This window comes from Rattus norvegicus, chromosome 7 (genome assembly GCF_036323735.1).
Source record: "Rattus norvegicus strain BN/NHsdMcwi chromosome 7, GRCr8, whole genome shotgun sequence".
Taxonomy (NCBI): domain Eukaryota; kingdom Metazoa; phylum Chordata; class Mammalia; order Rodentia; family Muridae; genus Rattus; species Rattus norvegicus.
In genome coordinates, this window is record NC_086025.1 from 70324643 (window position 1) to 70336916 (window position 12274).

General features: G+C 42.7%; 1 protein-coding gene across 3 annotated transcripts in view; it reads left to right on the plus strand.

The window, feature by feature from the left end:
• The window catches only part of Grhl2 (grainyhead-like transcription factor 2), a 134918-nt gene that overhangs the window by 44283 nt on the left and 78361 nt on the right, over window positions 1–12274 (plus strand). For all 3 annotated transcript variants that reach the window (XM_006241552.4, XM_039078802.2, NM_001134527.1), the window contains exon 4: window positions 3351–3747. In XM_006241552.4, the coding sequence (XP_006241614.1) occupies window positions 3351–3747 (397 nt within the window). The remainder of the gene's footprint in view (window positions 1–3350; window positions 3748–12274) is intronic.

Genomic DNA, 12274 nt, shown 5'->3' on the forward strand with positions numbered 1-12274 from the left:
CCCATTCTTTCTGAAGCTTCCCTTTGAAGTTCTAGATAGAAAATCAAAGCAAAAATCACCAACTCTTGCAGAGACTATTGGATTTCTTTCTTTATGAACTGAAACGGGGAGAGCTTGATTCTTGAGAAAACTAATTTTATTTAAACATTTGTTTCTCCCAGCGAAATGTGCCAATTGACCCCCAAATAGCACATGCTATGTAAAGTAACTCAAACTCACAATGAAGACAAGGATCCATAAAGAGCATGTGCTTTCTTAGGGGTTGGGGATTTAGCTCAGTGGTAGAGCGCTTGCCTAGGAAGCGCAAGGCCCTGGGTTCGGTCCCCAGCTCTGGAGAAAAAAAGGACCAAAAAAAAAAAAAAAAAAAAGAGCATGTGCTTTCTTTTTTCTGTTCTATGGAGAACCATTCTCAAGTGTGCCTCCTCCTTCACTGAGTGTAAGATCATTACACACACACACACACTCATACACACACATACTCACACACACTTGCCCACTCACACATACACTCACTCACACACACTCACACAAATTCGCACACACTCACACACATACACCCACTCACCCAATCAAACCCACTCACACCCACTCACATACACTCACGCACTCATATATACTCACATGCACACATACACTCACACACTCACACATTCACACACACTCACCCACTCATATACTCACATCCACACACAGGTTTACTCACACATTCACACAAATTTGCACTAACACACACATACACACACTTGCCCACTCACACCCACTCACATACACACACACACTCACACACTTACATATACTCACATGCACACACATACTCACACACTCATTCACACTCACCCACTCACACCCACTCACATACACACACACACTCACTTACATATACTCACATGCACACACATACTCACACACTCATTCACACTCACCCACTCACACCCACTCACATACACACACACACTCACTTACATATACTCACATGCACACACATACTCACACACTCATTCACACTCACCCACTCACACTCACGCACCCACCACATACACTCACACATTCCCACACAAACTCACATATACTCACACACACATACACACACACACTTACACATTCCCACACACATATACTCACATACACACATTCGCACACATACACTCACTCACATACACACACTCACACACACACACAAACACTCATAGTAATCACAATTCCTCATTACTATCTAATCCTCACCCAAATTCTTTAAATGCAAGTGTTTCATTATATCCTGCTAAAACTTAACCTTCTAAATCATTTTCTTTCTCTGTACCACAGAAGTGGTCAATGAGATCATTCTACTTAAGCCTACTTAAAGATTTCCTCAAACCCTAAAGTAATTAAGTGCTGAAATAATTCATAAACTGTTATTTCTCTTGATGAAAATATTATAATGATAATTTCTTATTTTGTTCCACAGAATAGTGAGAAACATCCTACCAACTTTTCAAATTACCATGCCTATCTTTCCTCTCTCTGGTTGAGACAAGGTCTCACTCCATAGCCCAAGTTAGCCTGGAATTCAGTAAGTAGCCCAGGCTGGCCTCAAACTTGAGTAGTTCTCCCAAACCATCCTAACTGCTCCAATTGCAGCATGAGCTGCTGCGTGGTCTTTTTCTCCTTTTGAGACTCCCTGTCCAGGACAGAAGTGCAGAGAACAGTGCACCGAGCTCTGTCCCATGTAGTATACAGTGGTGATAGGATTTGCTAGTCTCCCTTGATCCCTATTCTCCCTTCCACCACCTTCCAAATCCCACTGTCGCTGGGCAGTGGTGGTGCATGCCTTTAGTCGCAGCACTTGGGAGGCAGAGGCAACTTGATCTCTGTGTTTTCAAGGCCAGCCTAGTCTACAGAGCAAGTTCCAGAACAGCCAGGACTGTTACACCGAGAAACCCTGTTCTCAAAGCAAAGCAAAGCAAAATAAACAAACAAGCAAACAAAACCCCCCAAACCCACAAGATGCAGACAAGAATCCCACTGTCAAATTATTCTCTCTACTTCTTACTTGAATCTCTGACACTAAGAACATTTTATTACATAAATTTAAAACCTTGTCAACACTTAAATTAACAATATCAAATACTGCCAAATTCACAGTCTCTAGTCAGCTGCCTCAAATGTTACATATGCCTCATACATACTTTGATTTATTTATGACCCAAATAGCACCCTATAATATTTACCTATGAGGTTTAGGTGTTCTCATTCTATTTATTTAAGATGGTGTTTCGCTATGTAACCCTGGCTGGCTTGGAACTTCCTACACAGACCAGGTTGGCCTTGAACTTGTGGACCCACCTACCTCTGCCTCTAGAGTGCTAGTATTAATGGAATGAGCTATCATGCAGGACTGGTTGTTAGTGTTTTAAAAGTCCCTTTTTAGGGGTTGGGGATTTAGCTCAGTGGTAGAGCTCTTGCCTAGGAAGCGCAAGGCCCTGGGTTCGGTCCCCAGCTCCGAAAAAAGAACAAAAAAAAAAAAAAAAAAAAAAAAGAAAAAAAAGAAAAAGTCCCTTTTTATCTAGACCAGCCCTTCCTTCCACTCTTCCTCTTCTTGTGCTTCTGCCTTGTTGATAAATTCCCCTTGTCCTTAAGGGAACCTGCCTCCTCGTCTTACTGGCCTTACTTGATATTCAGTTTCCCAGCTTTACCTCCTGAGAGCTGAAAGTTAGAAGTCAGTGATAGGTTTAGGACCACCTTCCTACCTTTTATGTTTTTAAAGTAGCATGTGTGTTTCATGGAGGGTTGAGACTTCACTGTATTTGCCACCCAGGAACACGCATACTGACAAAGATCCATTACACCCCATTGTGAAGTTCCTGTCAGTCCTTCTGCTCCTGATATAACCGGATGGCTGCCTGAATTGGTTGATTGTTCCAAAATTTATTTTGATTTTATGTACATTGATATTTTGCCTGAATGGCTTAGGGATGGCTTAGGGAGGGTATGGGATTCCCTTGAACTGGAGTTGCAGACATTTGTGAGCTGACTTGCGGGTGCTGGAATTGAACCCCTGTCCTCTGGAAGAGAGTCTGTGTTCTTAACTGCTCTCTCCAGCCCCTGTACTGTTTTTTTTAAAGCAGTTTTTTTTTTTTAAGATTTATTTATTTATTATATATGAGTACACTGTAACTGACACACCAGAAGAGGGCATCAGATTCCATTATAAATGGTTGTGAGCCACCACGTGGTTGCTGGCATTTGAACTCAGGACCTCTGGAAGAGCAGTTAGTGCTCTTAACCACTGAGCCATCTCTCCGACTTTTTAGTCAGTTTTTGAAGTGGCGCTTTATTCTTATTCTATCCTGTCACCGGTCTGAACACAGAAACTGTCTTGGCACCAGCGAAGCCCAGATCAACTTGAGCGGAGGCGAGAACCGAGTGCAGGTTCTGAAGACCGTCCCTGTGAACCTCTGCCTGAGTCAAGACCACATGGAGAATTCGAAGCGTGAGCAGTACAGCGTGTCCATCACTGAGAGCCCCGCCGTCATCCCCGTGTCGGGCATCACGGTGGTGAAAGCTGAGGATTTCACGCCCGTGTTCATGGCGCCCCCGGTGCACTATCCCCGCGCGGACGGTGGCGAGGAGCAGCGCGTGGTTATCTTTGAACAGACTCAGTATGACCTGCCCTCCATAGCCAGCCACAGCTCCTATCTAAAGGACGACCAGCGCAGCACGCCCGACAGCACCTACAGCGAGAGCTTCAAGGACGGCGCCCCGGAGGTGAGCCCCGCTCCCAGCCCAGAGCACCCTACTAATCTCCACTTTCCATTCACGAGATTAAATGAAATCGAGTTTATCCACTCTCGTTATTTTTAATGCTTTGTTGGTGATTTGGTATTTTGAAACACGCGGAGGGACGTTCCTGTCTTGTCTCTTAGGTGTTATTTTGTTTTAAGTTTTTATGAGGGGTTAAGTGAAGCTTATGTGGAACTTCCGGCTTTAAAGGCTTTATCTCCTTGATCTTTTTTGAACTTTCCATGGTAGACACTAGAAATGTTGCATGTCCATTCTTTTTGTAAAAGTGGTGTAGCTCTTGGCAGCTTTTGGCAGACTGACGACCCCAACATCGGTTGTATTTGCCACCCAGTGGGCTTTTGTGTGTCCTTTCTGACAGACCGAGAGGTAAAATTCCTCTCAGGCCCACAAATGTCACACTAGATTCACATTTTCTAAACGCATAAACTTAGAAATTTGATAATTATTTACGTCTGAGCAGACTTTGTTGGAACCACAACCTAGAACGTTTTTTACCCTAAAAGGAGCCTCTCTGACCTTCACCTCTGCTTTCTCTTCGCTCCTGGCAGTTAGGAATCTGACTCTCATTGTAGTGCTTCCTCTTTTAACATTCCATGGAAATCGAATGGAATATAATCTTTTACATTGTCTTCTTTCATTTATCGTAGTTTTTGGTTTGTTTATTTATATTTACTTTTTCCTATGGGTAAATAGTTTTTCAACTGCGGGTCAGTATTCCAAGGTGAGTGCATATCACAATTTATTTAAGAAGCCGTTAATTGCTGTTTGCTGGCTTTCAGTTTGGGGTTATGCTGAATGCTTTTCTAAACAGACTGGCGTATGTTTTAGTAAGGTGTAGCCGTGCATTTTGTGTGGGTATCTGTGTGCATTGCCAGGTGCATGCATATAGCATTTATGAGTTAGTTTCATTCAGTGACGTTAACAGTCACTTCTGTTTTCCACACCCTGGCCAATACTTGTAGGATTAGTCTGCTTAACTTCAGGTATTTTAGTGACTATTTGGTGTCCATTCTGGTTTCAATTTGCATTTCTCTGATATCTTGTGAGGCGGTGTACTGTTTCATTGTGATTCGCTTTTCCTTGTATCTTAAAGTCTGGGCAATTTATGTTTCTTTTATTAAATTGTAAAGGGTTCTTAAGGTAATAGGAATAGATATCATCTATATTCTTTTAATCCCAGAGTCCTTTTGTTTTCTTAATTATGTCATTTAAAGACTATAGGTATATAAACAAAAGTTTTATCTAATCAAATTTGCTTTTAAATGTTAAGATTTTTTAACCCAGTGTCTCAACAGTTTTCTCTTGTATGTTCGTGTGTGTGTGTGTGTGTGTGTGTGTGTGTGTGTATGTGTCTAAACCAATGTGTCAGCAATTTTCTCCTGTGAGCAGCTAAACTAACATTTCAACAATTTTCTTGTTCATCTCTAGAGAGCGAGTTGTTTCTCCCCTTAGAGGTGGTTTTCTGATCCACTTAAAAATAACTTTATAGTTTTTCCTAAATTTATTTATTTATTTATTTTTTGAGACAGGATTTATCTATAGTCCTGGAACTCTATATGTCGACCACACTGTCCTCGAAACTCACAGAGATCCACACCTGCCTCTGCTTCTCCACGGCTAGGATTAAAAGCATGCACCAGTACATCTGGCTCAAACTTTGCTTTTATTTTATCATTATTAGTATTATTAATTTATTATTATGGGTTTTTGTTTTGTTTTGTTTTTTAGACAGGCTTCTCTGTGTAGACTTCCTTGGTTGTGTGAACTACCGCTTCCCATCATCATCATCATCACCATTATTGTTATCATCATCATCATCATTATTATTATTATTATTATTATTATTATTATTTGGTATGCATGTGTGTATATGCTTTCATGTGTGCACAACAGAGGGAAGTCAGAGCACAACTTTTGAGAGTCCTTTCTTTCTTCACTCCTTCTTTTTTTTTTTTTTTTGGTTCTTTTTTTTGGAGCTGGGGACCGAACCCAGGGCCTTGTGCTTCCTAGGTAAGCGCTCTACCACTGAGCTAAATCCCCAGCCCCCGAGTCCTTTCTTTCTTTCCCCCATGTGGCTCTTGGAGCTTGAACCCAGCTTGTCAGACTCGGCGGCCTCTACTGATGCTGAGCCGTCTCACAGTGGGAAGCAAGGCTGGAGCTCCCATGGATTACCGAGATGTGTCCTTGTGTCCACTTACTTGCCACGAAATCTTCGTAGATGATCTCTTTGTGGGCCACCTCTCCGATTCTTGACCTAGAATGGGCAATGAACATGTGCTTTTTCTGTCATCCAGGAGCAGTGCCTAAAACGAGAAATAAGTCATTGGCTTTTTTGATTTTCAGCTTATCTGGGCCTGTAAAAGTAGGACATGGGGGCCGGCTGGTTTCCCAGGGAGAGGCAGATGCTGAGTGCCCTTATCTGGCTTCCTGTTCAGAGTCACTGGGACAGAAACACCAACAGCCAGGCCACATCTGATGATGGCTAGTTATATTGTTACAGGGCAGAAGGTGAATGGGCTGCATGCATGTAATAGATGGCTAGGCTACATACATGTGATAGATGGCTAGGCTACATACATGTGATAGATGGCTAGGCTGCATACATGTGATAGATGGCTAGGCTTACATACATGTGATAGATGGCTAGGCTGCATACATGTGATAGATGGCTAGGCTTACATACATGTGATAGACAGATGGCTAGGCTGCATACATGTGATAGATGGCTTGGCTACATACAAGTGATAGATGGCTAGGCTACATACATGTGATAGACAGATGGCTAAGCTACACACATGTGATAGATGACTAGGCTACATACATGTGATAGACAGATGACTAGACTACATACATGTCATAGATGGCTATGCTGCATATATGTGATAGATGACTATATATGTGTGTGATACATGGCTAGTTTGCTTTTGTGACAGCCTTTCCTTTCCTTAGTAAATTCACTCTCAGTTCTTGAAGTTAATTTGTTCATGAGGAATGCCCTCATGACCCATCTCTCAACACTCCGGTGTTGGAGATCAAGTTCTTACATGTCACAGCACAGCAGCAACATTCTGAGTGACAGTCATGATGATTGTCATCTGTGTTTTCTTAGTGAGGAAGGTAAGGCAGAAAGGGTACTAATATTAGACACTGCAGCCAGTAGGCAAAGTGTCCTCTCCAACGCCTGTCTCCTTGACTCTCACCTCTCAGTCCTGGAGAAGAGTCTGTGGTCTTACAGAGTCTCAGTAACTCTACTGCACGAGACAATGGCCCACTCAATGTTTGTTTAAAATTGTAGTGTTCCTTGTCTATCTCTACAGATACTGTTTCTCTTTCTGGTAGGGACCAGAGACACAACATGCTGGCCAGCACTGTAGCTCTCAAAGGGACACTGGTAACCCTTCCACCCACTGCTGGCACCAGATGCTTATAAGTGCTGCTACCTTCTGTGAACTCCAGAGTGACCTTAATCAGAGCTAAGAAATTCTCTGCCCTTAGGGGCTATCGTATTTCTTTAAATTTGGGAGTTGTACAACTACACTTTTAATGACCTTGTAATAAAAAGGGGAAAAAAATCTGCCATTCTGCTTAGTATGTGACATCATGTAAGATCAACAATGACCTTTTGTAGTTTTTAAACGAAGTAAAGGATTTCGTGGTCTGATAGTGTTGAATACTTGATTCTCCAAGTACTCAGGGAGCTGTTGGAGAAAACCAAGTAGCTGAACCATCATTCAGTCCCACAGGACGCTCCAGATTTTCCACGGGAAGGTTGTTATTGGTGTACAGATATCTGTTAGTTACGGAAGGATGTGTGGATGTGGACCTGTATATGTTATCAGATGTGAGCATGGTTTAGATAAAGAAGGTTGTGAGAGGAAGCTATTGTACTGGGGGCTTATTTTGAAGTCCTTGAGTTAGCAAACTTGTTGGAAGCTGACACTCCAGTCAGCTGTTCTCTCCTCTCAGCGAAGTCAGTGTTTGCTTTGCTGATTGTATTTCTGCTGAGGTGAATTGAGTCGGTGATCTGTGGGCCTGTGATCTCTACGGATCCATGATGTCTAGTCATTTCCTCGCCAGGTGGTTGAGAACATGAGTGTGAAGTTGTTCACCAGGAAAAGTTGATTGAGGAAAACTTGTCTAAAAACCAGTACTTCTTTTCAGTAAACTACAGAAATGTCTGCCTCTGGCTGAGTTGACAATGTTCATTTGGAAAGTATGAGGAGGTGGGGGTTGGGTTGGATCTTGTCAAAAATGCAATGAGAACGTGGGCATCTCTGTAATTGTTGCTCTGTAGATGACATGAGTCTGCCACTGCTGGCTAGGGGTGTCTTTGCTCAGAAGTGCTGCAGCTTCCTTGAGTAGCTGTGTTGTGTGAACGTGGTGATTAGCTGAGGATGTTGCCTCTCTTATGTCAGTCAGTGTTTGTGTTACACCGGAAGTATCAAATGTTAGGAAGCCAGGAACTAGCATGGGCTCCTAACCTTGGTTGTGATGTCCTGTCACCGACATCTCTAGCACCGTGATGGCTAGCACATGGTGTAGTGGGGATTGAACTTGGCCCTGCACATACTAGGCAAGTGTGAGCCACATCCGAGCCTTGGGAGTCTGTCTGTCGTCTGTCTGTCGTCTGTCTGTCTATCATCTATCATCTATCTATTCATTTATAAATCTGTATTTAATTTATTTAACTATTCTATTTTTTTTTAAGATTTACTTATTTATTATGTACACAGTGCCTGCATGCATGCCTGCACAACAGAAGAGGGCATCAGATCTCATTATAGATGGTTAGGAGCCATCATGTGGTTGCTGGGGATTAACTTAGGACCTCTGGAAGAGCAGTCAGTGCTCTTAACCACTGAGCCATCTCTCCAGCCCCGGACTTCGTTAATATAGTACTATGGCATGTGGCTTACCAGCTGATGTGAAGAGAATGCTCCGTATAACTGAACAGAGGTGAGTGGGGAAAGGCATCAATCACATGGCTTAGCTGTGTGACTTAGTTGACTTCCCCACAGATAAAGAATTCTTGTCTCTTGTGGACTGTTCTTGGCAGGTGTCTTCTCTTTGCCTCCCACCTCAAGAACAAAACTAGAATGCTAATAGCCATTTTAACTATGCTGGCATGAGCACTCTGGAGGCAGAGGGAGGCAGATCTCTGAGTTTGAGGCCAGCCTGGTCTACAGATTGAGTACAGTCAGGGGTATACAGAGAAACCCTGTCTTGAAAAACAAACAAACAAACAAACAAACAAACAAAGAAACAAACAACAGCAGGAAGCCTCCTAAAACCCAGAAACAAAAATAGCTGATGTGCAAGGGTCAAACATACACTATCACACATCTTAACTGAACATAGATTTTTTTCTTCATGTAGTATGTTCAGATCACTGTTTCTCTCCCTCATGTCCTGCTGGATCCTCCCCACCTGCCCACTCATCAAACACCATGACTTCTCCTCTTTAGAAAAGGATAAGGCAAATGAAACAAACAAACCAGAATAAAACAAGGTAAACAGATGGAAGGGAGGGAAAAAGTCTAAAGAAAAAGCATAGGAAACACATACACATATATACATATGCAACACACATATACACATCACACACATACACATACAGACACACATCACACACGTGTAGACAGACACATACACATGTGGGCACATGTGCACACAAATACATAAGCACACACCTGCATACACACACACACACACACACATACACACACACACACACAAGGGGGAGTGAGGAAAAAAAAAGAGAGAGAACCCATAAAAACATAAAAAAATTGAAAACCATAATATTTAAGCCAAGGATCAGTAAAGTTAGAAAAATATTAAAAATGTCCAGACAAAGAATATATGAAAGAAAAGTCCCCCCAAATACCACTGAGTTGTTTTGAGCTGGCTGGTCATGGCCTGCACTTACATGAGGTTGGTCATGGCCTGCATTTACATGAGGTTGGTCATGGCCTGCACTTACAGGAGGTTGGTCATGGCCTGCACTTGTATGAGGTTGGTCATGGCCTGCACTTATATGTGGATGATCATGAACCTGCACTTACATGTGGTTTCTTTTTTTTAAAAAAACATTTATTTATTATATATATATGAGTACACTGTAGCTGTCTTCAGACACACCTGAAGAGGGCATCAGATCCCATTACAGGTGGTTGTGAGCCACCATGTGGTTGCTGAGATTTGAACTCCGGACCGCAGGAAGAGCAGTCAGTGCTCTTAACCACCGAGCCATCTCTCCAGCCCTACATGTGGTTTCTATACCCACTATACACACATGTTCTTTACCAACTTCAGATGAGTGTGGAATCTGTAGAATTTGCATGAAACCGTGGCAAGGTACAGTGATCTGTGTCTGCTGGTCTTTTTATCATGCTATAAACACTACTCAGAGGTTCACATGAAGTGGTAGGCTGACAACCGTGATCAGAAACCCCCAGTTAGGCATTTGGATTCTAGTTCTCAATCCTAAATCATGTTTATGCAGCCTATCGAGTGACCACGTAAATGAGTGCGATGTTTAATAAGTGGATTGCTTACTTACTATTTATTTATTTGGATTTATTTATTTATTGAGGCAGTTTCTCTGTGCAGCCCTGCCTGTCCTGGAACCTGCTCTGTAGATCAGGCTGGCCTTGAACTCATAGAACAAAATCCACCTCCAGAGTGTTGGGATCAAAGGCATGTGCCACACCACCTGGCTTCTCTTAGTTTTAAAAAAGATTATAAAGATATAGAAGGAGATTAAAGAAAATTTAAGATTGAAGATAACCACCCACTTGTGTTGTGGTTAACATTCTGTGGCTTTGCTGTAGCCCCTTTTTGTGTCTAAATATCTATTAGGGGCTTCTACCCTGCTTCAGACCAGATAAAAGACACAGAAACCTTCAGATTTACAGTAAGCCTTAAAGCACTAGAGCTGGGCAGATAGCAACCCTCTGTGCTATTTTGTCTACTTCCCTGTGGCGTTCCCTGAGACATCACTTGCCATGCTCGGACAGAGTGGCTCCTACCCCAACAGGCTGGCCCTCATGGCCATTCACTCAAGATCCACCTACCCCATGGAGACTTCTCTCTGTTCCTCTCCTCCTCATCCCTGCCTAAGACCCAGCCCCGGAACTTTTGCCCAGTGGCAAGGTTTACACAACAAAAGCTGGCATTCCTGAGATATGAGGATCTCCCTATGGGGAGGGAGTGCAGTAGATCTTGGGGGCCATTATTTAACATTTGAACTTGTAGCGGCACCAGTCCGACCATACACACTTGGCATTAGCTGTTCTTTTTTCTTTTCTTTTTTTTCTCATGTACATAGACATTTATGTACTAGGGCAGAATTCTGTTTTGTCTGCATTAATTTTCAGTGTTTGAGAGTCTTAAGTTCTCACAGCATCATATGTTCTCACATCATTTGAGAGAGTAGAAGCAGGGCCTTCATGAGTCCAATGTGTTAAGCTTACTGTCCTATCCGTAGGCTGCCATGTGAGATGGCACAGGAGATTCATGTATCCCATCACAGTCACACGGACTCGCAGCTTCATGCAGCCCTGCTCATGAAGTAGTAGTTGTTGGCATTGTTGTAGCGTCCTTGAAGCACAAACCTTGGAAACTCATCCTCCCTATTAAAGTCAAAATTTCCTAATTCAAACTTATTTTAACAATGAACGTTTTCTTTTGTGCCTTCCAATAGGGTAAGTTTGGTAGCCAGATTTAACAGCTTATTGTTTACGTGTGTTTAGTTGACTGGGCAACTGAACGATTAAGGCTTTGTTAAGTTGAGTTCAGGTAGCACACATGGCTAACAGCTACTGCACTGGACTGTGAGACTCAGACCATCAATTACCCACTTCTCATTCTGTCCATGTTTGTACCGGTTGCTTCGCCTCAACTCAGGGTGCCTCTCTTTACCTGGTTAATTTCTCTCCGTCCCTTCTGTCAACCCAGGTTTTTCTTAACTTTGGAATCAGACCAAAGACTGATGATGGGAAGTGCACACATTTTCTGTTTTTCCTGTTAACACCCCCTCTACGCTATTCCTCTAGGATAGATACAAGAACGAATGCACGATCCAACATGGACTTCCGTGCATAGTAGTCTGTTGTATTCTAGTCTACTTTGCTGTTGCTTCTTATGTGAATTTATTCCTCTCGACCAATTTTTTAAAAAGGTTTATTGCGTACAGTGTTCTGCCTGCATATATGTCTACATGCCAGAAGAAGGCACCAGATCTCATTGCAGATCGTTTTCAGTCACCAAGTGGTTGCTAGGAATTGAACTCAGAACCTCTGGAAGACCAGTCAGTGCTCTCAACCTCTCTAGCCTCCCCCCTTCCCCCGCCACCCCCATATTTATTACTGTATGTCTATGAGTACACTGTTCCTATCTTCAGATGTACCAGAAGAGGGCATTGGATTTGGATCCATCCCAGATAGTTGTGAGCCACCACGTGGTTGCTGGGAATTTGGACTCAGGAGTTCTG